The sequence below is a fragment of the Odontesthes bonariensis genome, chromosome 3 (genome assembly GCF_027942865.1).
Source record: "Odontesthes bonariensis isolate fOdoBon6 chromosome 3, fOdoBon6.hap1, whole genome shotgun sequence".
Classification (NCBI taxonomy): Eukaryota; Metazoa; Chordata; class Actinopteri; order Atheriniformes; family Atherinopsidae; genus Odontesthes; species Odontesthes bonariensis.
The window spans coordinates 22,258,525-22,281,414 of record NC_134508.1 but is presented as its reverse complement, the minus strand read 5'-3'; the positions used below and the strand labels follow the sequence as shown (position 1 = coordinate 22,281,414).

The window sequence follows — 22,890 nt, the reverse complement described above, 5'->3', positions numbered from 1 at the left end:
GCACGGGCACTCCTGGTGTGTGAAAAACATTAGGGAAGCAACATAAAAGGCTTAACATTCTCGTGTCTGGCGCAGGTTACAGAAGAGATTTCCTCACAGGCGTCTCTCCACACATCAAACCACAAGTCACTTTGTTCATGAAACAGAGACATATTGACTTTTGAAAAGTCATCAGTGTTGCACAGTGAATTATCAGCAATCATTTGAATTCTTCGTTTTGGGGGACTCCAGGATAAAGCTCCAAAGGTGCAGTGATACTGTGTCAAATGAACAAGGAGATGACTGTTTAAAACAACACTCAAGCCTATATTCAACTCATAGTAGTGTCTTCATATTTTACAGTTGTTATCAAACAGGCGGATTCAACCTGTGGCCTCATCCTCTGCTCCGTGGGCGCCACGGCAGCAGCAGCAGGCAGTGGGTGGAAATACAGCAGGCTTCATTCTGGGTGGATCGCCGTCACCGTGGATACCATGAGTCACGGGCTCCGACGATGTGACACGTGGGGGCTGACTCGGAAAAGCGCGCGCAGATTCAATAACACCGCGTTTCAGTTGTGACGGCTCACGCGGACCAAGAAGCATTGACGCGTGGGCCAATTCTGGGTGTGATGCAGTAGCAAACACCAACAACTGGAATTGTAATGAAACTGGACGACATGTGACCGTCTCTCTCTGATGAATACAGTTCCGGACAGGTTTTCGGTGACGTGTAATCACGGTACAGCACCTTTATGAGCACCTCGGAAACTTCGTGATTTGAACTGCCCACCTTTCATGAACGTCAGGCTGCTTTTTGATCACCTTTAGTCCGAGAAACAACTTGAGTTCACTGATCACAACGGTGAAGTCGATCTAATCTGACATTGTTATTTTTAAGTACACACACACACCCAGTGGTAGATCTAGTTTACCTGCAATGTGATATTTCAGAAAAGTCACTAAAGACAGTATTCACATTCATATATCGGCAAACCCGTTAATAAATGCTGCCTGGCTGAGAAACCTTAAATGTGACTACTTAAATGTATAAATATATCTGAGCCTGACAACAAAAGCCACATTATTTCTATAGATCCCAAATTTATCATCTGTAACTCGTAATCTACTTGTCAACAGAGAGAATACTAGAACTACCAATGTCGACTCAAGAGGAAATTAACTATTTCCAAGTCAAATAATGCAAACTTCAGTCTGTGTAAAGGGAAACAGGAGTCAAATAAGTGTGGAGTCAAAGTTCATCTCCAAATCCAGGAGGGGGCGCCCTCTTGTGGAGAAGTAATTAATAGTGATTGTGTACAATCTCAAGTCAGGAGAAGTGAGAAATAAACAAACCAAAGAGTAAATTTCAACCAACCTTTATTTTTAATAGAGACCAGTTCACATAGTAAAGACAAAAGATAAACAATGTAAAACTCCATAGGCAGAAAAAAAATCTAACTTCTGTTCATTCATTCTTTTTTCCTTTAAATCAAAGCCAGTTTTGCTTCTTGAATGGGAGTGCCAACAAACCGTGAGCAGATGTATTAAAGTAACAAGAGGAAAATAGGTTGGATTTACATACACCGTTAAGAGAGGAATTTATCACATCTCCCAATCCTTTCTTAAAAAAGAAGGGAAGAAAAAACAAAAAAACAAACAAAAAAAAAAACAAATGCTGTCTTCTACACAATGAAAATGTGGAACTACTATCACGATGTCAAACTACAGAGTACATTCATTGACAAAAAGCAAAGGTCAAAGAGATCAACTCTGGAATGCAGGGCGGGATGACTGAAACAATGCTCAGGTGACGCTGATGATCTGTTCCTGATCACACCCACTCAATGCTTTTGAAAACAACCCTAACAAGAGAAAGGAAGGGACACTAAAATGCTTGATTGTTTAAAAAAAAAAACAAAAAAAAAAAACACACAACAAAAACAAAAAAACGACCACTTGGCCATGTCCACGTGAAAGTCCATCATAAGAAACAATGGAGCCCGTATAAATGTTCACAAACGGCTCCCTTCAAACCTGACAGACCCTCTTCTACTTTCTGTCGTTGGACCTGGAGCGGCTGTGGAGGACAGAGGGAAGAAGAAGGCGTTAAAAGCAGCAAGACAAAGGGCGCGTCACATTGCTACCTCTCAAATACCCTTAGAGTATAGACTGAAATGATCTGCATATGGCTTAAGATCTCAGTACCTTCTTGATCGCGAGAAGGACCTAGAAGGTTTATGGTTCCTGTCCCGGGAGAGGGACCTCTCCCTCCTCCTGTCTCTGGAGAAAGACCTGAAAAAGCCAAAGCATCAAATTATTTTCTTAAAAAAAAAAGTTAAAAAAGCACCACAAACTTAAGCCTTAATGCAACTGCTGCACTGCATTTATTTAGTCATTTACCTCAGGCATCAAGTACTGGATAATATTCAAGTCTGAATGCCTACATACCTGCTTCGGCTGCGGCTGAAGCTTCGCCTGCGTGGAGATCTGCGCGAGGAGAATACAAATGTTAGGAACCAAGACGGTCGGTCTGAGTTGTGCTCCACATCATTTTACTCCACTTACTCTGGGCTACCTCAGCACAGCCCTTTGTCTATGTCAAGTAACTTAAAATGAAAAATCAAAGACTTGGTGTCTTTCCAGGGAAACAATTTTTTTTCTGAGAAAATAGAAAAAAAACACTGGCAACAAGCCAAGCACCTAAAGATGGCAGACGTTTAGGAATTCCAACTCCAGCCTATCCCACAGTACAATGTGCACATTTAAATTAATTTTGAGTCCAGTCTGTAATTTGAAGCCGTGTATGAGGGTGGCCTGACGTGCTCTGAAAGGCTGACCACAACACCAACGTGAGCAAAATGCCAGTAATTCCCCCACTCATAAAACGCGAACATTGTACTGTGGACTAGCCTTTGCTTGTGAAATTAATACAGACAGGGGCCGTCATCTGTATGAACCTGGTCCACTGCACTTAAAAGAGAGAACATAATACGGAGGCTGGTAGAGCCTTTATATTTATCACAGGGAATAAGTGTTGAGAGACAACCAGGCTAAATCTCATACAACCAACACATGGTGGGGACCTAAGAGTTTTGAAATGGTATGACCTCATAATTCTGCTCAGAGCCTCAAGACGTACCAGATTGTTATCTATCATATCAAAACCTCTGGAAGCATGAAGTTCCAGATAGTTGATATGGGACCAGTCCCCTTTGAAAACAAGAACTACAGAAATGGTGGACGACTAAATGAAAAACCTACGACTAAAATAAAGAATGACCTTTTTAAACCAGCTGTCCCTTCACTTTTAAAACTGTAATCAGCAGTGTACTGAATGAAGCAGGAAAACTTACTAGTATTTTTGGATTTCAACAAGCTAGATATGACGAAAGGGAGGCAGACTGTCGGCCGGGTAGGTAGAAATGGCTGAATAGGACTGGCCAGATGGTGGCAGGCAGATGGGGGCTGCTTGTGGCTTTTTTCCTGCTTTAATTGGTAAGCTGAAGGCTGCTGCTGGTAGGTTGTAGACTTTTGGGAACGTAATACGCTGATTGGTCGGGAATGTGAGGTGGGCTGCTGCCGTTTGGTTTAAGGTTGAAGGAGGAGGAAGATGAGAACGGCATGCTGAGGAACCAATGGGCTGGTGCAACCTGACGACTGGCCATGCCTGGGTCATGTGACAGCACCAGCCAAGCTGATTGGGGCACGATGATCAGCAGTCACATGATGCTGAAAGAGGACTAGTTGACTGACTCAGAGGGTGGTGAGAAGAGGCATGGTGGTGGCTCTGCAACGGGTTTCATTCTTATTAATATAGATGAAAAGTAAAAAGCATCCTCAAACAAAAAAGGAAAAGACACATTTGGTACTTTCACCCCCCCAAAACTTTAAACAGGCTATTCTTTTTCCGAACAAAGCACTGTCTAAACCTGTTTCACATTGCTATTTTTGCCACTGTAAAGCAGCTCAAGATTGAATGCTTGTGTGAGCACAAAAGAATGTGCATTTCAAAGCAGCACTGATGCCTAGAGCAACTATTATGTCTTGCATGCCATACTTAACAGTTAAATACAATAGAGATGCCTTTACAGTGTTTTTGCAATAGAATATCATCCCTATGAAGCCACAGAAAAGTCCTAGTCATGAGTCATATAAATATTTGATTTTGAAAGCCTGTTTGGTTCCTTGCACCCAATGACTAATGTCAATGAAGATGAAACTGGAAGCCTTAAGATAGTGGAACACTAACCAATGTATAATCAGCAAGAGAGAAATCACAAACTCTAAAAATGCCTAAACTGGAAGACCACAAGCAATTATCAGGAAAAATACCATGGGCAAGAGAGGTCAATGAATAAGCAGAAGAGGGATAAGAGTACAGTTGTTATCCCCGATGGCCATCATCAAATAATAACATGCGGGTCACCTTCGCCTGGGAGGTGGGCTTCGACGCCTGTAGTCGTCTCGGTCTCGAGGACGCCTGCTCCATGAGGGGGGAGCACCACGGGTGCGGCTACGCTTTTCACCATTCGACAGCTCCACCCGCACTCGGCATCCACACAATGTCCTGTAAAACAATCAGTGTCACCGAGGGTGTAGCAAGACGAACCTGTTTCCATGCTTTTGTTTGCTGGATCTCAAAAAATGCTATGCAGCCACCCACCTTCCATCAAGTTCGCGCACTGCATCGGTTGCGTCTCGAGGATCTTCAAACTCTACAAAGGCAAAGCCTGGGGGGTTCCTGGCCACCCAAACGCTGCGGAGAGGACCGTAGTAGCCAAACGCCCTCTCCAATTCAGTCTTGTTTCCATTGTTGCCCAGATTTCCAACATAGACCTTGCAGTCGAGAGGACAATCGCGATGCATGTCTGTTTCTGAAACATCAAGAACAGAGTTAGTTATGAGCACAGCGATTTAAGAAAGAAAAAACTAACCAGTTACTCCATCTTTATAAAGATGTTAGGTACAAAATAAAACGAGCTTGCCACACACAATTGTCTATATTTCGGGGAGAGGAATACCTGAATCAGTCTTTAAATGGGGTGCGAAAAGTGTCTCGTACTGAATTTAATTTCATACATTTGCCCTCACCATAATTCTTAATGGTGTATAAATTATACGTTTTTCTAATGGATAAAAAAAAACACCACAATATACTTAATTTCACCAAATCCCACAATAATAATCCATCTGCACACTGCTTTGCGACCCGGAGTTTGACCTACTTTTTTTTTTTTAACGGTTTTTTTGCAGCCAATGCTAACTCTAGCAAGCTACAACGTTATCCCTGGTTGCTACAAAAACGCCGACAAGGACTGAAATAATATCATATTCAACAGCATATTTTAATTGATACGTCACCCATGTACAGCCCTTTACATGTAGAAACTCACGGTAGATCATAGTAAAAAGACAATTCCCGTTTGAGTAACTAAAATGGCTGTCCTCTGTCGAGGCCTGCTGAGGTAGCGGTACTCGACTAAGAACCACGGTCATCAAACAATAAACCATGTGGTTGTGTAAATATGAAAAAACCCCACCGGAAATAGACATTTTCTTAGGATCTTGAAAGATATTCACGATGGATTATCTATGCACAAACTACCTTTTTTTGTGAACGCCAGAGCTCAAATGGTCAACGATTCTCCCGCTTGTTTGCTCCTCTCGGTCGTCGATGGAAAATGGCGTAACGGAACGTGCGTTTGTGAAAGGGGTTCCCAGGATGCTGCATCCGGGTGGGCGGAGATTCTCACATCCCTCCTCTCTTTAGCCTTTTGTTCTGTTGCTGGGTGTTTTGAAATCTGAGATTCTTTATCTCGACATGACGAACTGATAAAATATTTAGGCATTTTATCAAAACTTTTTAGATGTTGACAGAAGCGGATAATAAAAGCAGACTGTAACAAAGGAACCTGAAACTGCAATACCACATCTGACCACATACCAGAAACTCTGGCGCTGTTTCTCCATCTTCGGCTAGTAATGTTGCTCTTCAGCTCAGATAAAATAATTTAGTGTATACATGATTAAAAAAGTATTATGTTCCAGATTACCAGATAACTTGTTAGAAATTTAAAAACTATTGCAAATGTTTCAATCAAACAAATCAACATACCTTTTAAACCCAATACAAATTCAAAGATACTTAAACTTAAACAAAAACAGAAAATTAATCTTAAGAGTTAAAAAAAACAAAACTAAAATGGGAGTATTGGTAGATTAAAAATGCTTATTTTGATGTTACTTGCAGGGACAAAAATCCTCACCTCTGTTCACAGTACACATGCACACATCTACACACAATCTCTAGCTTTTACATTTTCAAGTTTATAAACTACCTAAACTCAAGTAACTCAAGGTTTATAGTTCTAAATATTTTTAAATCTAACTTTAAAATCTAATTTTCTGTCTTGATTAAATAATTTTGCAGCCCTAGGAGATTCAATTATTATGCACAAGATTAAATTTAATGAAATATTGAATATCTATTTCGTTTTTTACACTGAAAACTGAGTAGTAACCATATAAAAGATGCTACCAGCCACATACTGCTTTGTGTTTTCGACTCATGTCCATGAACAACAGCAACTGGTATTTAGCAAGGCAAGGCAAGGCAAGGCAATTTTATTTATAGAGCACAATTCATACACAGGGCAATTCAAAGTGCTTCACAGCTACATAAAATCACAAGAAGGCAATAAAATCATTAAAAAGAAATAAAAAATAAAATAAAGAAATTAAAAACCCATTAAAATAATCATTAATCAATTAATTTAAAAGTGAAGAGTGCAGATAAAATACTTTCAGGTGTCATATGCACAGCTAAATAGAACTGTTTTCAGCCTGGATTTAAACATTGTCAGAATTGAGGCCTGTCTCACATCTTCTGGAAGACTGTTCCAGATTTTAGGGGCATAAAACTGAAACGCAGCCTCACCTTGTTTAGTCCTGACTCTGGGCACCAGCAGGAGACCCCTCCCTGAGGTTCTCAGAGCCCGAGTTGGTTCATATGGCTCTAACATGTCAGAGATGTACTTTGGCACTTGACCATGAAGAGACTTGTACACAACCAGAGATGTTTTAAAGTCTATTCTCTGAGCGACAGGAAGCCAGTGCAGAGACCTGAGCACTGGACTAATATGGTCGTATTTCCTGGTTCTAGTCAGGACTTGAGCAGCAGCGTTCTGGATGTACTGCAGCTGTCTTACAGCCCGTTTAGAGAGCCCAGTGAGCAGGCCGTTACAGTAGTCTAACCTGCTGGAGACAAACGCATGGATCAGTCTCTCTAAGTCTGGTTTAGACACTATTCCTTTGATTCTGGCAATGTTTTTTAGATGGTAAAAAGCTGCTGATGTTACAGATTTAATGTGGCTGTTAAAGTTCAGGTCTGAGTCCAATACCCCGAGATTTCTAACTTGATAATGAGGTTTTAGAGAGAGAGTCTCAAGGGGACTGATAACACTTTCTCTTTGTTTCTGTTGGCTACAGACAATGATTTCAGTTTTGTCTGAGTTTAGCTGGAGGAAATTGTTTTGCATCCACACACTGATCTGTTCGATGCAGCGACACAGTGTATCTACAGGCCCGTGTTCTCCTGCCGTCAGTGACACGTAGATCTGAGTGTCATCTGCATAGTTGTGGTAGGACACATTATAGCTGCGTGTTAGCTGGCCTAGTGGAAGCATGTACAGATTGAACAATTCAGCAAAGGTATTTCAAGATTGAAGATTAAACAAATCATGATAAGACATTATCTTACATAACTTGATCATCACTTGATCAATGCAACATTCTTTCTCTTTTGGATTCTTTTCAAGTATCACAAGATTCAAGAGTTTTATTTGTCACATACACAACTATACAGGGTACAATGTGCAGTGTGCTACAGTGCCTGTAGCCCTTTGAATAAATACATATTGAAGAATATATCTGAGAAATTATAAGAAAAGGTTGTGCATTCACGAGAAGAGAAAAAAAGTGCAATTATGTGCAACCTCCAGAGGTGTAGTGCATTTTTTGTTATTTCTGTTCTGATTCTGTTGTTGTTTGGTTTGCCCCTCTACCCAGCCTCACTGCATCATGTTTTCACTTACGCACTTCAGACGCAGGTAACGCTTGCTCTGGCTTGTCCCCTGTCCCATATGACCCAGTCTCACAGTTTTGAGCACTGGGAAACCTCTTGTGAGATTCAATGGAGCATTTAGATATTATTACCCCTCTGCACAGGTTTAATAATTCTTTTAGTGTTAGCCAGTCCTTGTAATCTGAACCGACAATTGGTACTTCTCTCCAGAAATCCGCTTGCACAATTCGGTTTGAATGCAATCTGTTCCTCTCAAAAGCAGAGCCTAGGCCCTCCTGTAGAGGGCTGCAGAGTGTCTGTCCAGGCTGTGAATATGCCAGCCACAAAGGCTTCGCGAAAGAGATCTTAATGATACTCTCAGATGTAAACTGAAACGTAAACTAAAGAAAAAGTCGTTGGAAAAATTAAATTGGGGAGGATTGTGAGATGTCTTCATGGAAGATGTAAAAAGAAATGCTGTTAAAATAATTAAGATTTGAGCAGTGTCTTTGTAAAATTATATTATAATTTGAAATTTTAAGAAATTTTGAAAATCACAACTTAATCCACTGATATACATTTATTTCCTGGTAGCATAAAACTTTCTGCCGTAGGAACATATTATGCAAATGAATACAGATAGTGTACTTCACGTTATTAGATTATAGTATGGAATTGGGAGGATAAGATGGAAACAATGAAAGAAATGAAAAGAAAGTAATTAAAAGATAGATTTCTTCACTGCTTTTTGAAAAGATAACTTTAGAAAATGGTAGCATGATAATAATTAACACATCAGTTTTGGTAAAAGCTAAATTAATTGTGTAAACGTCCATAACAAGGTATTATCATTGGATTGAGTATTGTCCTACTTATCATGAACATGACACGCCCCGCCCACAAAGTTACTCAGCCAGGTGACAGCTGAGCCAGCAGGCAAGCAGCGCGACTCCAACCTACGCAACCAAACCGACAACATAAAGACATTTGTCAGCGCCAAACAAGTTGGGAACACACTATCAGTTACTTTCTCATTGCGTTCATTTTTATACTTTTAGTTTTTTAACATGCACGTTATCTAAAAGCCTATCTTCCGTTTGCTGTTGTGGAGTAGCGAGCTAGCAGTGGAGGGCATCAACGCTAGCTTGTGACGTTACCAGCCTCATCGATTGTTGTATTTCTGTCCAGGTGAGGTTACACAGCCGCCGTGAACATGTCGGAGCCAGCCGGTGATGCGAAGCTGGAGGTGAAGCAGGCGAGCAAAGAGGTGAAAGAGAGCGAAAACGCTGCGGAAAAATTCTCAGCCATGACCGTGAGCAAAAATAGCGAAATGAACATGGGAGAGCTGTCGTCTGCGTTCAGCGCTGTGCCTACTCACAAACCAGTTAAAAAGGTAAGACTTTCTAATCTACTGTAAGTGACAGCTTAACGGCACCACGGAGGACACTGAGTTGTTTACGCCGACATTATACCGTGTGACACTATACGCTAAATATTGTAATGTAAATATTGTCAACCACGTGGGTCCCTCTGGGTTTGGCTGTGTTTTCTCGTTTGCTTTTCCTCATTTGGTAAGTTGTAATTTGCAGCACTTGCAGTTGAAGGAACTCACAAACAAAGTACTATATTTATTTATACTTTATTTACGTGCTCCAGTCTTTTACTAAACTAAAGGAATCATAAACACCTTAACCATTCCCTAGCAAGATAAACACGATGAACAAAGTTTTTAGAAATTTCATCTAGACAGTAAAGGAAATACTTCAAATGATCAGTTTATCACAGGCATTAGTATGAGGTACATCAAATATGTGTTGAAAAGCAGAGAATACACCTGAACAATAAAGTTACACTTCTGTTGCATGTGGTGTACATGTCACAGGGCCACTGATGAGTTGTTTTTACTGACTTTTAAGTTTATTTTATCCAGACTATGAAGTGGGATGAAGAAACACTTCTTTCAGGTTGTTTGTACTCACCAGAAATGAGATTAGCTATGATGAGTCACTTGATTTATGTAATCTCTCTTTAAATAAATATTTATGATTTAAAAAAGAGAACTTACATTTGTGATTCAGACCAGTTAGATTTGTTGTAACCCGTCATCCCAGATCATGAGTGTACCTCAGGAGGCTTGACGGCCTGTGCAGCATGCTACCCCCTTCTGTCCTTAGACTGTCTCAAATAAATATAAGTTTCTTTATTCTTTCTTTGGTCAACATGCTCTCTTTCACAAAGAAACATCGAGCTTGGTGAAACAACAGTTCCATTTGTTCTATGTGAAGGGAGATATTACCTAAAAATGAAAAGGAACAAGGAAGAGTCCTGCCTTGAATTCTTCAGGCTTGAGAATGGGGGGTATTTGCGTCAACTTCGTTCAAGGCAGGCTAAAGTGCCAGCAGATTTGGACTCAATGCATACTCCCATCATACTCTGCAGCCCAAGATATTTAAGCCAGTCTGACTGCCTTGTCTTGATTTGACCGTTTCACATCCTCATTCTCTCTTTAGGAGGACCTTTATTCTACTTCAGCCTGCAGTTATTGAGCCGGTTGTTTGGCAAAAGAGGGTAAAGCTGTTGAGCTGGATTGAAAGTGATCATGATCAACACAACCTTTTTGGTAAACTTTAACACACGAGGCAATTTGACAAATGATCAAACAGAGGCAGCAGAGTTAACATAAAGCGCTTCTTATTTTCTGCAATGCGTTGTCAGATCAGAATATGCAGCTAATTCCTGAAAAATATGACGGCTTTGGTCATCTGTCATGTGAGGTGCAGTGTAGCTTTAGTCCACTTTGAGGAAAGGAGTCTTTATTGTCTCTCCGTGTGGTTTATGCCTTCCGTGCTTCAAGGTGAAAGCATTGTTTCAGCACAAGAATAGTTATCGTATGACAACATTTTTTATTCAGTGTTACGTCATGGAGTCAATATTTAAGGATTGATGGTTATTTTGAGTTATAAGTTGACAAAATACAAATCATGGGATTAAGTTGGGAGATGTTTTAGGTACCAGATTTATTCTTTAGCTGCTACAGTAATGCCACAGTAATATTTTTGGCAGACTTATAAAACGAAGGCAACAACGGCACTTTGATGTTATTCGTGACGAGAGCAGAAAGGAAAAGACCTCCTTGTAAAAATGGCTTCTCAAACCTTCACTGTTGTGTCCAGGGGGAAAGTATGTGGTGTCTTGTCACTTTAATCACAAGGTAACCGCTTCACATTGTTCTTTGTTGCCAAGTGTTTAACTGGTATGTGGATCATTTTCAGTGCCAGCCTTAAGCCTTTAAGCAAGCCACTGAATGTATGAGAGACTGACTCTTAATGAAAGATAAAGACATTGAGGCTGAGAGATATTAATGATGGGGATACCTCACTCACAGTTGTGCACTTGTCACAGGATAAAAGTCTGTCGGCTGATTTATTATGCCTTAATCCAATCTCCCCATGCTCTCCTACACTTTTGTTGAAGAGTTCTGAGATTATAAGAAAGTGAAAACGACTCATTCTAAGAAAAAGTGCTGAGGTGTGTGAATGTGGCCCGTCTACTGCTTCATACCTTTATCCACAGGTTTACATGAGATAAAATAATGTTGCGGCAGCACTCTCTCAGGTTACTTTCATGCATGCAAAATCCCTGTCATCAAAATTTTATGTTTGCTGCTGTCATAGAAATGAGTTGAACAGGAACAAAGTTAGATACACACAACAAAAAGATAATCTCTGTCCTCTTACAGAGACACGCACAGTGTTTTCTTTACAAGATACAAAAAAAAAACTATGGGCATGTTTGCGCAGAGGCGTAATGGCAGCAAGCATTGGAAACACTCCAGGAAAACAATGTGACCATCTAATATTAAGCTAAGGAAGGATGTTTACAATCACGACACAAGCATTGGTTGGACTGGGGCTAATAGAGTAGAATTATAATATTTAATTAATCCCTAAATATAATTTTCTTTGCATCATAAATGATAAAGAGGTATTAGTTATAAATGAATGTATGAAAAAAACAAAACAGTCATTGTGTAGAAGTTGTTGATGTGGGCAGAAATGACCTCCTGTAATGCCACTTGTTGCTGTGGAGCTGAGGAAGCCTCTGAGTGAACACACTTGACTGTTTGATCACTGTGTTATGAACAGGTAACAGCTTTTTGAGCGTTCTTCTTATTCTACCTCATCCAGCCCAAATTGTCCCCGGCAGCTTAGACATCTATTTATGACTGTACAAAAAAAAAATAAGCTTGGCAGTTGAAAAAGATTTATTATGTTGCCAAAAGCTTTTTTTTTTTTTTTTTAATATTCAAATTCAGTTGAATCTCAATGTCCTCCAAACAAAACCTAAAAAAATATTAAAGCATTCATGCTGCCGTTTCTGCTTTAGAAGGGCTTTTAAGTGTACTTTTGCAAAATGCTTAAAGGAGAAGTTTTTTTTAAACCTGGACCTTTCTTAGCCCTGGATAACAGCAACATGGCAGCTATGAACTAACAGTGTAATAGTACGCGTTCATTCATTCATTCGTCTGAAAGTATTGGTGAAATAAAGACAGATAATGCCTTATTTAGAGGCTGTATTGTCTATGCCCTGTTCACTCCCGTTATATGGATATACACGGGTCTCGAGTGATCTAAATATCCTCTGAAGGACGCCGACTTTCACCAAACTGTTATCGGTGAGTAGATGAACGTGTTTCATGCCAGAAATAAGGTCCAGGTTTTAAAAAAAAAAAAAAACTATTCCTTTAAATCGTTACCCGTTCTAACCCATCTGCTTAAATTCTCAAGTTTTCTGCTGCTTCTGTTTTCATTCGAAACAGCCTGAGACCTGCAATGACAAGTGTTACTTTTGTCTGTTTTAGCAAATTCAGTTTGTGGAGGAAAAGCAGGAGTTCAGCAGGTTCCCCACCAAAGCAGGCCGACGCTCGCTGTCACGCTCCATCTCTCAGTCATCCACCGACAGCTACAGCTCAGGTGAGGCGGAGACGGATGCGTGTTTGCACCCGAGTTCAGTTTGTCTGCAGTGCATTATTTTGCATTAGTCTCCACTCTTTTCTTATGAATTCTAATGTGTTATTGCTGTTTTTGAGTGAACTTTTACATCAAAGTGATTTATTGATTTATTTATGTATTTGATTTCAGTTTCATGCGTGTCATAATTTCACATTGCAGCTGCATCCTATACGGACAGCTCTGATGACGAGACCTCACCGCGGGACAAAACGCAGGTCAACAGCAAGGGCAGCAGCGACTTCTGCGTCAAAAACATCAAACAGACTGAATTTGGCAGACGTGAGATTGAGATAGCAGAACAAGGTAAAACAGAAAGAGTACAAAGTGACCAGAGGGTTTTACTTGAATGTTGTCAAAAGAATCTAAAACACAGAAGGAAAGTCTGTCATGATGGGTTACTTTAAGCAAAGACTTGAGATTTCATAACTGTTGTGATAGTGCTGTTCTATCAGTACTCCCTCAAATTTGCTTTCATTTGATCTAATTGATGAATTCAAAGCCTAGTCACCTGTTATGCCATGTCACTGCACATATAGAAACATGCGTTTAAAAGTTGTAAGAAGGTAAGGCAGCAGATATTATCCCAAATAGTGCTTTTTATCCAGCTATATCTTCAAAAAGTCTCTGTGGGTCAGTATAGACGCAACTGTATTTGTGTTTGAAATTGTGAACATTTGTCTTGCTGTTTGTCCCAGTCACGCTTATTTGATTTGTCTTTTTTCTTGTTCTAGATATGTCAGCTCTGCTCTCACTCAGGAAGAGAGCACAGAGTGAGAAACCATTAGCAGGTGCCAAGATCGTGGGCTGCACTCACATCACTGCTCAGACTGCAGTAAGTTTTCTATCTGACATTTTGCTTCAATGCGCCGGGGAGGCCTGCTTTGACCATAATGGGTCGTTGGGTCCATTTTAATCACTTTCTGCTTCGCTTTCCAAATCGATTCTGAAATGACGACACTTATGAACTGTCTGTAAACCCTGTTGTTGAGTTATAGCTGTGATTCTCAGGTGCTGATTGAGACTCTGGTGGCTCTCGGGGCTCAGTGCCGATGGACTGCATGTAACATATACTCGACGCAGAATGAAGTCGCTGCTGCTCTGTCAGAAACAGGTAAGCAGCAGAGACTTCTTAAAGCGCTCAAACACCACAGCTTTCTTAATATTTGGTTACATAAATGCAGGCGATTGAATAAAGAAATGTAATGACACTGTATACAGGAAAGTCTCTTCAGATACGTGGAAACCTTTCTTAGCAGAAACAATATTCCTATCATAATCACACATACAGACCATGTAATTTGTACAATTAGTTTTGTCATGAGGAGAGGTTCATTTGTTCATCTCATGTCCTCTAAAACCAAGGTTACTGTTTGGAAATGTTAAACACTCGCACATTCAGCCCTTCAGAGATAATGGAAACACACAAGTATCTCCATTTAGTGAAGCAGTAGCTCTGCTTGAGCCCTTTTTCTCTGGTTGCTATGTGACTGTCGAGGTATGTGCTAAATCTCCAGAGTAGACCTTTTGAGATCTGGCAAGCTGAAGGATTCGCAACTCTGTTTGGATCGTGTGCTTTTAAGGGGCTTGGTTGTTGTAATTTATCAGTTTGAATCATCTGCTCCAGGCTGGGCTGTTCATTAAACTGTAGAGAACTGAAAATGTGCAAACGTCTGGTATTATTGAACAGTTCAACTTGCTTTTACTTCCATTAATGAAATCATTGTTTCACTGGAGCTGGAAGTATGATTTTTTTTTAAATTTTTTTTAATTTTTTTTTGCCTATACATGATGTAGACTCTTGGCTGTTTGCTTTACAATTGAGCAAGTGATAACAGTAAGTGCTGTGCTATTGTTTTAGTCAGATGAACTAGAATGTATTTACTGTAATGCTATCAGCTGAGGAAGTTGTGGTTAAATTCCATCATGTAGACTCTAATGTAGTCTTTTCAGCAGCTTCTTGGTCTTACAGATGACAGGGAAATCAGTGTTGATTGTTGTGCAATATTGCTCAATATTATTGCCAATCTGTGCCGTTTCAGGTGTGGCTGTGTTTGCCTGGAAGGGAGAGTCTGAAGATGACTTCTGGTGGTGCATTGACCGCTGTGTCAACACTGAGGGTTGGCAACCCAACATGGTTTGTCCGCAGTCTTTTTCTTCCCTGGTGCAGGGACAGTTTATGCAGCCATAAAGTGTAATATACGAGTGACAATGACCAACATTTGCGTCAGATGCCAAGAAAAGGATAGAAGAGTAACTTGTCCTTCATAAAAAGTTGTATTTTTATGGCAGTGTATTTAAAAAATATATATATTTTTATTGATCATTTACTTTTTGTCTATCGACTGAAAGGGAGATGAGATGAAAAACGCCAGGCTCTGTAAGAGCACCAGTGGTAAGAAAAGAAACTAAATTTTTATTTTCTGTACCTTTTTAGATCCTTGATGATGGAGGAGACCTGACACACTGGGTGTACAAGAAATACCCAAATGTCTTTAAGAAGATCCGGGGCATTGTAGAGGAGAGTGTCACTGGGGTTCACAGGTAATTCATTTTTTGGGTCAATTTGAAACTTTTGAGAAGATTAACTGTAGTTGCACACAAACATGTTTCCGCCTCATTATTTCCTAGGTTGTATCAGCTTTCCAAAGCTGGAAAACTGTGTGTGCCGGCTATGAATGTCAACGACTCTGTGACAAAGCAGAAGTTTGACAACCTCTACTGCTGCAGAGAGTCTATCTTGGATGGGTGAGTAAACGGTTGGCTTTAATTTATTGGCTGCTGGAAAGCGTTCCAGAAACATTGTCCGACTTGCACATGAGCTCTCGTGCAGTTTGACTTTACAGTGACTAATAATGTTGGAGAGAAATGACACATCCAGCAGAAGCCCAAAAAGCTGGAATTTAATAATAACTTAAAGCGGTCAGTTTCTATTGATTTATAAACGTCCCCTTTTGATCACAATGAGGGAGAGAAATCTGTGGAGTACTTATTCAATTCTGTCATGATAAAAAGTTAATGTAGATGAATGTTCCTTTTCTCAACTATAGTCACGCAGTCAAACATTGAACACGAACAAGTTCATGACACCTGGTTATTTAAAACAAAGCCACATATTCAGTGAACTGCTACATTTCATACGTCTCTGTTAATTATCAACTTGGTGGCATAATGGATACTCTATTCTTTCACAATGTCTGCATGTGTCCGTATCAGTTCAGTGCTTTCTAAGCTAACCACTCCTAATTAGTTGCTCTTCCTTGAGATTAATTATCAGCAAGGCCCTCTGCTGTCTTGTAGCAGGTGTTCTATTGCATGCAATACTTTACTAACTGCCAGGATGAACTGTCAACAAAACGGATGAACTCTCGTAAAGAGCAAACATTTTAATTGAAGTTTTGTTGCAGCGTTCGGTTTGTCTTTTCGATGCCCAGTAACTTCTCACTGCACATCATTATAGAGTTGCCAGATTGGCAGTTTTTTCACTTCCACTAAATGTGCTACTTTTGTGTCTCAAACCTCTCTAGCTTGAAGAGAACCACAGATGTCATGTTTGGAGGCAAACAGGTGGTCGTATGTGGGTATGGTGAGGTGAGGCTCTTCTTGTGATATTCGCACACCGCGGCCATTTTAACCATAGCTGTTATAGATAGTCATGTTGAAACAACTCTAAACTCATAGCTAGTACATTTGACAGGATTCACGTGCCCTTGACTATCTTTTTCTTGCTATTTAAAAAATAAAAATAAAAATAAAATTCACATAATGTTGATTAGGCATGTCACGCTCAGTAAACACAGTGCTAACTGTTTATATTATGCTGTTTCAGGTTGGAAAAGGTTGCTGCGCTGCTCTGAAAGCTTTGGGAGCCATCGTTTGTATTACCGAGATTGATCCTATCTGTGCCCTGCAGGCCTGGTGAGGAAAATAACAACCTGGACCATCGCCATGCTCAATGTGTTGACATAGAGTATAAGAATAGAGGGGACAGCTGCAGGAACAACGAACAATAAACTGCTCAAGCTGTCCATTAAACTGCATTTTCGTTCATTAGCTTAGGGAAATATTGTTGGATAACTAATATTTAGTTTAAACTCAAACACTGCAAAATCCTACTGGGGAGTGCTGGCCTTTGGCCGAATTGATTTGCATGTCAGTAAATGATAGCTATGTCCTGGTTGTCATTGCCTCGCTGAAGCGGACTGCTTAATCTCCTCTGTCTCGTGTCCAACAGCATGGACGGATTCAGGGTTGTCAAACTGAATGAGGTCATTCGCCAGGTCGACGTCATCATCACGTGCACTGGTAACCTGACTTAAAGCCATACTGGTGTATTCAAACTGGCATGGGATTACATTTCAGACCATTTAAATCTATTGTACATGCCATTCAGCTAACGGTCCTTTACACTGCTCAGGGCTCTTTGTTAGTTATGTGCTCTCTTCTGGATGATAAACACACTCAAATGATGCATCTCTGTCTGTAGGCAATAAAAATGTGGTGACCAGAGACCAGCTGGATCGAATGAAAAATGGCTCTATTGTCTGCAACATGGGACACTCCAACACTGAGATTGATGTGGTAAATTTGTTCTCCATAGTATTCAAAGTTGAATTTATACTACAAAAATAAGCTGCTGTAGTTTCAATCGTTTTGTACAAACGGGTTCAGTTAGCATGAAAAAGATCTGACGGGCTGACTTATATTCTCAACTCTTCCAGGCAAGTCTTCGGACCCCTGAGCTGACCTGGGAGAGAGTCCGCTCTCAGGTGGATCATGTCATCTGGCCGGATGGCAAGAGAGTTATCCTCCTGGCCGAGGTGACCGACTACATCCATGAGTCCTGCAGTCATGTTATCAGTCTTGTGTTTATAGCATCCATATAAATGACACGTGTTGGTCTCATTTGTGCAAACGTTTATAGTTGTTCACCGTCTTTAAATTTGAAGCAACTGGAACAAAAACAAATATGATAACATATTAGATCAAGACACCACTATTCATAAAACAAACCAGCAATCATTTCCTTTTGCAAACTGTAGATGGAAATCATTAGTAGTTCACTAGGTTTTTATCAGCACTTTATTTGCCGTTATCAGTTAGACTTTGCTTAATAAAACAGGTGATCTATAGAAAAAAACCTTCACTTAAAGACTATTTTATATGAACCTTCCTACAGTAGCTTCTTATCTATTTGGACATTTTTTTTTTAAATATATCATGACTGTTCTTTGAAGCCTGATAACGTGTTGATTTGTTCCACAGGGTCGTCTTCTGAACCTCAGCTGCTCCACCGTCCCTACCTTTGTCTTGTCCATCACAGCCACCACTCAGGTCACATGGCAGCTAAAGCCACACTATATCTATTATTATAGTTCCCTGGGGTTAGCAGAGCATGTGGGATCCACTGTGTGCTTTTCCATTTTCTGTAATTATGTTGCCATCCTGGCAGATAAGCTCTTGATCTGACCTGGAAATGTCACATTATGCAGGGCACTCGCAGCTAAATGCTGCCTATGCTCACAGACATGCTCTGTTTGTTTTTTTTATGTTTTTTTCTGCTCTATAATCAGAAGTTCATACTTTATTTTTTTTTTCCTATTCATTAAATTCAAGAAGGTCAATTAAATAATGATTTTTAACAGTTTTATGAATGCACGTTTGTTTTCAGGCCCTGGCCCTCATAGAGCTGTACAATGCTCCTGAGGGACGGTACAAACAGGATGTGTATTTGCTTCCGAAAAAGATGGGTGAGGATATAAATACTTAACCACTGCCATTAGTGTTTTCATCTTCAAAGCTTACAAGCAACATTACTGGTACTCATCTGTGGCCTGTGGGACTGAAGTGCATCAACCTGTTTTCTGTGCCACGCACGGAAGTTTAAAGATTTCAGTTTAAAATGGCGGTTTAATAAAAAGAAATGAATCTCTAAGCTTAATCTTGTACTCTGATGATAACGGAGTTGTAAGTGATGATCTCAACCACACCGTTATTGCTTCGTGTAGTTTTACCAGCAAGTTGAATGTGAACGTTCTTTCTCTTCAACTCATTTCTCTGTATTTCAGATGAGTATGTGGCCAGCTTGCATCTGGCCACTTTTGACGCCCACCTCACAGAGCTTTCCGACGAGCAGGCAAAATATCTGGGTTTGAACAAAAACGGCCCATTTAAACCAAACTACTACAGGTACAGTTCTGCATGTTTTCAAAGGTGAATTGTACATGTATAGTTGGCAGTAGCTCAGGAGGTAGAGTGCTCGTTTATAGTTTGATCCCCAACTTACAGAGTTCACTCGTCAAAGATGCTGAACCTCACATGGCTTTCCACTGTGTTTCTCACTTGTGATTCACTTTGGATCAAAGCCCTGACTAAATTGAAAATATTCTCAATGTCATTCGTTTAACCGTTACTGCCATCCATTCCGTGTTTGAAAAAACGAATACAATTTATTCTTCGTAGATTAGCTCGCTTACCATAGTAAATACTTAAACCTGGAAACAAATTCACACAAAGAAAAATGAAGAACAGCTCTTTCTATGTGACTCCTCTGAATTGAATCTGTTTTTGTTGTTAACAGGTATTAGGCTGTGAAACACACCTCAGAACCTCCAATATGTGGACAGTTTCTGATATTCCCCGTCCTCCAGACAACAGGATTCATATATACCGTTTCTTTCTTTTTTTTTTTTTTTTTTTTACTCTCCATGGTTTGCACACCTTTATTTAGACGTATGTTAGCGGCCGCAGCAGGTTTTGCTTTACTTGCTGCTTTCTGCACATGTTGCATGTGTTACCCAACTGACTATGTTATTGTAGTTATTGTAACTACAGTGCTCAGATGTGTGATGGGAGGTATGAATACTTTGTGCCAAATGACTGTGAGAATGGAGGGTTATAGTTGCTCTAAAATGTTAAATGGTCAGAAATTAGTTTAAACCAACTAAAGCGCTTTTACTTCAACACACACACACGCACACACACACGCACACACGCACACACACACACGCACACACGCACTGTAGTCCTCCCTGTAATGCAAAAACAAAGCTTCAAATGCAACACCCATCGCGCTTTGCTGCTCACTGAACTTTTTGTGTATGAAACTGTTTGCTCCAATTTCCCATTTCCTGATGTGAACTGACATAAAACTCCTGAATGGTGAAAACAATGTTTTGTTCAGGCGTTCGTGGACCAAATCTGAGGTAAAAAGCCAGCAAATATTGGACTGCAGTTCTTCATGTAGGCACATATGTGTCTCTAATTCTTCTGCGATCCCAAAGGAAGCAGTTGATTCCTTAGAACTGAGCCATAAAAACATAAAAACAAGTTTGTTTTTGAGTATTTCTACCATTCAGTGGCCAAAAACCCCTCACTGCTGCTTTTAAAGTTTTCTTTCTACTTTGACAATGAAGCACTTATTCACATAAAGACATTCCGTCCTTCAGAGAGAGAAAGGAGATGTCCTGACCTTTAGAGTATCATCACTTTGATTGCTAGCCTGCAGATCTGGGCAAAACAAAAAGTTTGGTTGTTGTTGATGATAGCAAAGATGAGAGTAGACCTGGTCATTTCTTAAAAATGTCTATGTTCTTAAAAAGTGTCCATATATGAGGTTTTGTGTTTGGAAAGAATATTTCCTGCACCTCAGGGCATTCAGATATTAAAATTTATCTGTATATATATATATATTTTTACCAGATCTGCACTATATGATCACAGTATCCATGTCTAATGTCACATTCTTTGGATATTGTTATTTGCATTAGTACCACAAACACCCTCTGAGGTTTTGATACTCATCTGTTCACCGTGTACTCGTCTGAGTAATACTTTCACAGTTATCTGTATTCTGTGTTTCATACGGTGTGTTTTTACTGTACACACAACAGCGTTTAATGAGCTACTTGTGGTATTTCTCATTAGATTTCTCACAGGACTCTGGACTTGTTTTAAGTAGAAGATGTCTGTTTTTCTATTTTAAAGACTGCAATAACAGAAAAGGAAAATCCTTAAAACACACTTTCACACAGTATCGGCACCTTTAACCAGGCAGATGTAAGCTTAGCTTTACCTTCTATGTCATCTTGTGGTATTATAATGTAAGTATTTTAGAACACAATGTGCAATGTTCCCTGGAGATCTGTGCTATTTGAAAGGCTTAAGCACTCTTTGTGGGGCTTGCAAAATGCACACAATAACATTTTCCTCTCTATATTGACATGCCATATATTTGAAATCGAGGGTACATTTGATGACTTGGTTGAGTGATTTGTTTTAGTGTGCATGTTGTTGTGTCTTTCTGAACTGAAGGCTCTTTAACACATTTCAAAATGCTGTGTTTGATGCTGGCGGTTTTGAGGTGACCCTACTCCTGTGTTGCCGTCTCTACCGGGTGTTCATCGCCTTGTGGTGTTCTGAAGGTGGTGCTCCACAGTGTTCGCTGTTTCCTATGTCACTGTCACCCTTTGAAAATCTTCATCTGAATATACAGGAGCTGCTGTATCTAATTTGTGCTGTAATTTTGAATGAACAAGCTGATTTGAATTGTTTTGTCTTGTGTTTGGAACGGTGGCCCAGAGTGCTACTGTGGAGTGCTAACATCTTTGCACTAACAGCTTTAAGGGCATTGGAGCCAGCGACATTCAGTGAGGACATCATTGTCAGTTAAATGAGTGCTGTAACCATGGTTACTTGTCAGCTGACAGTGCCTTGTAACTCACAGTAATTTCTAGTGTGTTTTTTTTTTCTTTCCCTGAGTATATTAATGCCCAGATCGGTTGTTAGTCTGCAATACTCAGTAAAAGCTATGCAGCAAATCACCCTCATCCCTTCTTCTGTCTAAAGTCTTTTACTTCTGCAGCTGTGGTTAGTTTTTAAGTCGGTGTTTAACTCTCAAAGATCCTCTCTTTATTACTGAAAATGTTTTAGATGACAGTAAACAACATTTTTACGGGCTCCTGTTGAAAAATGTTGACATTGTACATTTTACCTCCCCATTTTATTTCTTGTAACAACCAGAATTTTTCATTTTTGGATTGCCCGTGAAAACTGCTCTCCGTAGTGATTCCTTTCATCTTTCACAAATTGTTTTATTTTCTGAGACAAATGAATGTGTGCACAAAGCTTGATTCATGCCATGTTGATTATGATCAGCGTACAAATGTGATTTGACTGCAGAAGATTTACTGCATTTGGATCTAAAGTTCTGCTAATCATATCTCAGCTCTAGTGTTGACCTGTATATTCAACACTGTCTGTAGTTTGAATTATTTCATCAGTCTACACCCTGTTAGATTTTCTGTGCACAGTTTTCTTTATTAATAATATTAAAGAGTTATTGTTTCAAATTGACTCGGGATACATCATTTCACTCTCAAGAACCTGTTGTCCATGTGAACAGCTACTTGGACCAAAAGTTGTCCTTTGCTGTTGTTTGACTCATGGTAATCATGTTTTGTTTTTGTTTTTTACTCTGTCAACTGAAAGATTGTCCTATTGCCATGAAAGTGTGTAGATATTGCAGTGGGGGCATAAAGAATAATTTGTAGATCTGGATTTGCATATTTTTATCCATCATGCGCTACTACGTATGCATCAGATTGTACGCAGCCTGTTAAAGAGGCCAGACGCACAGCAAGGAGCTGTAATAAACTTTATCAAGCTCCAAATAAAAGCTGAGACTCTTGCAACAGATTGTGAGTCGGCTGTTTCCAAGTTTGGTCTTGTTGGACTCCAAGCCCCCTCAAATACTGCACAGTAAGAACTAATTTGTTAAAAAAAAGAAAAATGCACAAAACACTTTGTTAAAATGAAAAGAATATAAAAGTAAAATAAG

General features: G+C 39.8%; 2 protein-coding genes across 4 annotated transcripts; one reads left to right on the top strand and one right to left on the bottom strand.

Moving 5' to 3' along the window:
- Positions 1–1,899: 1,899 nt before the first annotated feature.
- Positions 1,900–5,680, bottom strand: srsf3b (serine and arginine rich splicing factor 3b). The gene is made up of 6 exons (XM_075461006.1): positions 5,587–5,680; positions 4,645–4,855; positions 4,408–4,548; positions 2,430–2,468; positions 2,187–2,273; positions 1,900–2,058 (listed from the first exon to the last, which is right to left on the bottom strand). Exons 2-6 carry the CDS (start codon positions 4,845–4,847, stop codon positions 2,031–2,033), a joined length of 498 nt encoding a protein of 165 aa, XP_075317121.1. The 5' UTR covers positions 4,848–4,855; positions 5,587–5,680; the 3' UTR covers positions 1,900–2,030.
- Positions 5,681–8,953: 3,273 nt separating this feature from the next.
- On the top strand, positions 8,954–22,406 carry LOC142377168 (S-adenosylhomocysteine hydrolase-like protein 1). Of its 3 annotated transcripts, none has more exons than XM_075461002.1 (18): positions 8,954–9,047; positions 9,232–9,436; positions 12,905–13,016; positions 13,215–13,358; positions 13,787–13,887; positions 14,064–14,166; positions 15,095–15,189; positions 15,490–15,596; positions 15,684–15,800; positions 16,580–16,643; positions 16,882–16,970; positions 17,287–17,357; positions 17,539–17,633; positions 17,774–17,872; positions 18,318–18,386; positions 18,724–18,802; positions 19,121–19,241; positions 19,633–22,406. In XM_075461002.1, exons 2-18 carry the CDS (start codon positions 9,257–9,259, stop codon positions 19,637–19,639), a joined length of 1,653 nt encoding a protein of 550 aa, XP_075317117.1. In that variant the 5' UTR covers positions 8,954–9,047; positions 9,232–9,256; the 3' UTR covers positions 19,640–22,406. The 3 variants fall into 3 exon arrangements, with proteins under 3 accessions (XP_075317117.1, XP_075317119.1, XP_075317118.1); XM_075461004.1 differs by having other exon boundaries at positions 8,954–9,065; XM_075461003.1 differs by having other exon boundaries at positions 8,954–9,436.
- The last annotated feature ends 484 nt before the right edge of the window (positions 22,407–22,890 follow it).

Excerpts from the sequence above, each read along its gene's own strand:
- srsf3b (XM_075461006.1), bottom strand. The coding sequence starts at position 4,847 with ATGCATCGCGATTGTCCTCTCGACTGCAAGGTCTATGTTGGAAATCTG. Across the intron at positions 4,549-4,644 it reads GTGCGCGAACTTGATGGAAG|GACATTGTGTGGATGCCGAG; the intron begins GTGGGTGGCTGC and ends ATTGTTTTACAG. Across the intron at positions 2,469-4,407 it reads AGCCCACCTCCCAGGCGAAG|ATCTCCACGCAGGCGAAGCT; the intron begins GTGACCCGCATG and ends CTCCTCGCGCAG.
- LOC142377168 (XM_075461002.1), top strand. The coding sequence starts at position 9,257 with ATGTCGGAGCCAGCCGGTGATGCGAAGCTGGAGGTGAAGCAGGCGAGC. Across the intron at positions 13,888-14,063 it reads ACATCACTGCTCAGACTGCA|GTGCTGATTGAGACTCTGGT; the intron begins GTAAGTTTTCTA and ends TGTGATTCTCAG. Across the intron at positions 16,971-17,286 it reads ATCTGTGCCCTGCAGGCCTG|CATGGACGGATTCAGGGTTG; the intron begins GTGAGGAAAATA and ends CGTGTCCAACAG.